Genomic DNA, 3,162 nt, shown 5'->3' with positions numbered 1-3,162 from the left:
GGACACTATGCCTAGCAGTTACTCATGAGTGGGCCTCAGCAACACACTTATCTCTCTCCCTGATGCAGTTACAAACCACACCTGTAAAAATAATTAGTTTGAACTGGCTTTGTACTGGGGTCATAAAGATATTAGAAACACTAGACTACCTATACCAACTCCCTACCTCATTATCTGCATCCTGGACTCCTCATGTGTATCCTAGTAAAACATAGGTATACTCCCTGCATCTAGCTTGTCAAACAAGACATTGATTGGTGGTAGACTGGGCAATCCTCATTTGGCCCTGACTACTAGTTAATTTAGTAAGGTAGCAGACCTAAAAACCATATCCCTATAGCCCCTCCTTGGGCTTTTCCCAGTGAACTCTGGGTAAAATGCCTGCACAATAGATACAAAAAGTGCATGTTCCTTTAAGAACTGACCACTCCTTAACCACTCCCTAGTCCCTCCCTGAATCACCTAGTTAGCATATTTGGCACCTGTTTTACTATAATTTATCCTATATAAACTTTAACTAAACCCCTCTAAAGTTGCAGGTTACTTAAGGGCTCTTGCCTGCTGCAAAGCGTAACAATAAATCTTTGCCAACCTGATTTAAAGAATGCGTGAGTCTGTGAATTCATTCCAGATGACCCTGTCCTGTACTCCAGTCTTTGAGGGGTCTCTGACCAGAATACCTCCTCTGCTCCAACTGCTATCCTCCCTGGCTTCCTTAAAGTCCCAACTAAAATCCTGCTTTCTATGGGAAACCTTCCCTACATCCTCAGTTCCAGTGGGAATTAATTTATTGTGTTAATTATTTCCTATTTATCCTGTATATAGCTTGTTTGTATGTATTTGCATGATGGCTCCCCCATTACAATGTAAGCTCTTTGAGGGCAGGAACTGACAGTTTCTTTGCCTCTTTTTTATCCCCAACGATTAGCACAGTGCCTGGCACATAATAGGTATTTAATAAATGTTTACTGATTGAGGAATTGATTGAAGGAAGCTTTAATGACTGTTGCCGCTAAGATAAAATATATAACCTTCCCATTTGGCTTTTAAAGCCCTTCACAAACTGTTTTAAACTGCCTTTCCAAGCTGATCTATTCCTCTTCTTCATACTATCTGCATTCCAACCAAGCTACTCTCCATAGACATCCCCTTTCACCAGGTCTCTATAGGCTATCCCCACCTCACCACCCACAATTGCTCTTTCTTCTCATTTCTGCCTCTTGGAATCTCTACCTTCCTTCAAGCCTCAGCCCAAATGACACCTTCCACCAAAAGCCTTTCCTGATCCCCTCGACTGTTAGTGCCTTTCTCCTTGCCACATCCCTTTGTCTTTATCAGTATATATCTAGTACCTGTTTGGACATTGAAAGCTGTCCGGGGATCTAGGAAGACCTGAGTTCAAGACCTGCCTCTTACACAGAGTGGCCTCTCTTGGTGCTCCAAGTGGCTGCTAAAGGAGGTGCTTCCTTAACTTAGCAAATCCCGGGCTAGCCACTATCTTTAGCTACGTTAAATTGTATTCCTAGAGATTGTAAATTCCTTGAGGGCAGGTACTGTTTCCTTTTTAAGGTCTTTGTTTCCTAGCACTTTACTAAAAGCTTCCGGAATCAACTGGAGACCAAAACCGAATCTCTGCATACTTAAGCTCCAAATCCACTCACCTTTATGTCTTCCTTGGTGAGCCGAGGCCAGGCTACCTTCTCCTTCCATTTTCTTACAAAGCAAGTGATCGAGCGGCTTGAACGTTTATCCTGAGAATCCTAGGGGACTGGCAGAGGGCTTCATTGAGGTGGTTGGAGTGGAACTTCTTTGTCCTAAAATGGAGTCTCCCCCTCCCCTTTCTGTCATTCTCCATGCTCCCCAACCCCCTTTACCTTGGAGTTCACCTTGGCATAAAACTCAATCTCATTGTACATCTCCACACCGTCTGCATTCTTGCAGCTGGGGAGACAGAGAAACGGGTAGGGAGTGGGAGCTGACCTGAATGAGAAGAAAGACCCTGTGGGAGAGGCCCTGTCCCAAAGTCAGGAGTGGCCCTTACCTGAAAACAATCCGGTGGTCCTCAAGAAGCACCTGGACGTCAGTGCTGTCCTCTACACAAAACTCCATGAACACGAACTTGGGACGGTCATACCACAGAGTCCGGGCATGCTGTCTGGAGAGGAGAAGGGGAGGGGACAGGCATGAGGAGGGAGGATGAGGGAGATCTGAATCACACCGTCCAGAAAGGAGAGCAAATGGGAGGGGTCAAATTGTGGGAACCCCAGAACGTAGAGGTTTCAGGGAGATCCTCTTCTTGTAACCGCACATCCTCCTACCCCCACGTTCCAATCTCGGGGGTCTTGGGCTCAGTGAGACCAGACCAGCTAGAGGTGCCGAATCCTGGGGTTCTGGACTCCCCTGGAACATCCAGAGGGGCCCCAGAGACACTTGCGGAAGGCAAGAATCTGAAGAGAACCTGGCCGGGTGGGCAGGGGACACTCACCGTGCCATAGCGCTTCTGGCTTCGTATTTTGGGCTTCTGAATGCAACCCCTTCCCCCTCTCCCCTGCTATCTTTAGAGCCAGGTGCCGCCCCCAACAGCTGGTGTTCCTTATATGGCTATAAGAAGGGCAGGCAAGGGACTACACGGTCCAGACGCCTACGGGCTAGGGGTTTCAGATGGGAATAGAAAGAACTAATCCTTTCTGCCCTTTCTGGTCTGAAGGCAATCCTTCTAGAGCCATGTGCAGGAATAGACTGGCTGCACAAGGGTCTCTTTCCCGCCCCCTCCCACACAGCTCCATCCGGAATTCACCAAGCATTTATTTTCTAAGATAAATTTTTATTAATATATTTTCTTTTAAAATCGCCTACATTTCCCATGGTATCTTTCTTTCCTCCCCCAGAAAGTAATCCCTAATAATGATTTTTTTAAAAAGGAACGAAAATAAGTTCCGCAGAATTAATGTATCAAAAAATTTAATGTTATGTGCAATTATCATTATATACGCCCACAGACCCCCCCCCTTCTGCAAAGCACGTTGGAAGGGATGGTAGATGTGTTTTCATGGGTTTTTTTTCTTTTGGGGAGAGGAGGGGAGAGGAGGGGAGGGGAGGAGAGGGAGAGTGTACATTCTAGGATATTGGGATATACAGTCTGTGTAAAGGCTCGGAGGAAGG

General features: G+C 46.2%; 1 protein-coding gene across 2 annotated transcripts in view; it reads right to left on the bottom strand.

The window, feature by feature from the left end:
• PTGES3L (prostaglandin E synthase 3 like) overlaps positions 1-2,546 on the bottom strand; it is a 6,744-nt gene extending 4,198 nt beyond the window's left edge. For both annotated transcript variants that reach the window (XM_027870343.1, XM_027870344.1), the window contains exons 1-4: positions 2,486-2,546; positions 2,042-2,155; positions 1,875-1,941; positions 1,662-1,760 (exon numbers count right to left, since the gene is read on the bottom strand). In XM_027870343.1, coding sequence (XP_027726144.1) covers positions 1,662-1,760; positions 1,875-1,941; positions 2,042-2,155; positions 2,486-2,493 — 288 coding nt within the window. In that variant the 5' untranslated portion in view covers positions 2,494-2,546. The remainder of the gene's footprint in view (positions 1-1,661; positions 1,761-1,874; positions 1,942-2,041; positions 2,156-2,485) is intronic.
• Positions 2,547-3,162: the final 616 nt, after the last annotated feature.

This window comes from Vombatus ursinus, unplaced genomic scaffold (assembly GCF_900497805.2).
Source record: "Vombatus ursinus unplaced genomic scaffold, bare-nosed wombat genome assembly UNPS02014797.1, whole genome shotgun sequence".
NCBI classification, from domain to species: Eukaryota; Metazoa; Chordata; class Mammalia; order Diprotodontia; family Vombatidae; genus Vombatus; species Vombatus ursinus.
The sequence above is the reverse complement of the archived record's forward strand: the minus strand, read 5'-3'. Positions and strand labels throughout refer to the sequence as shown.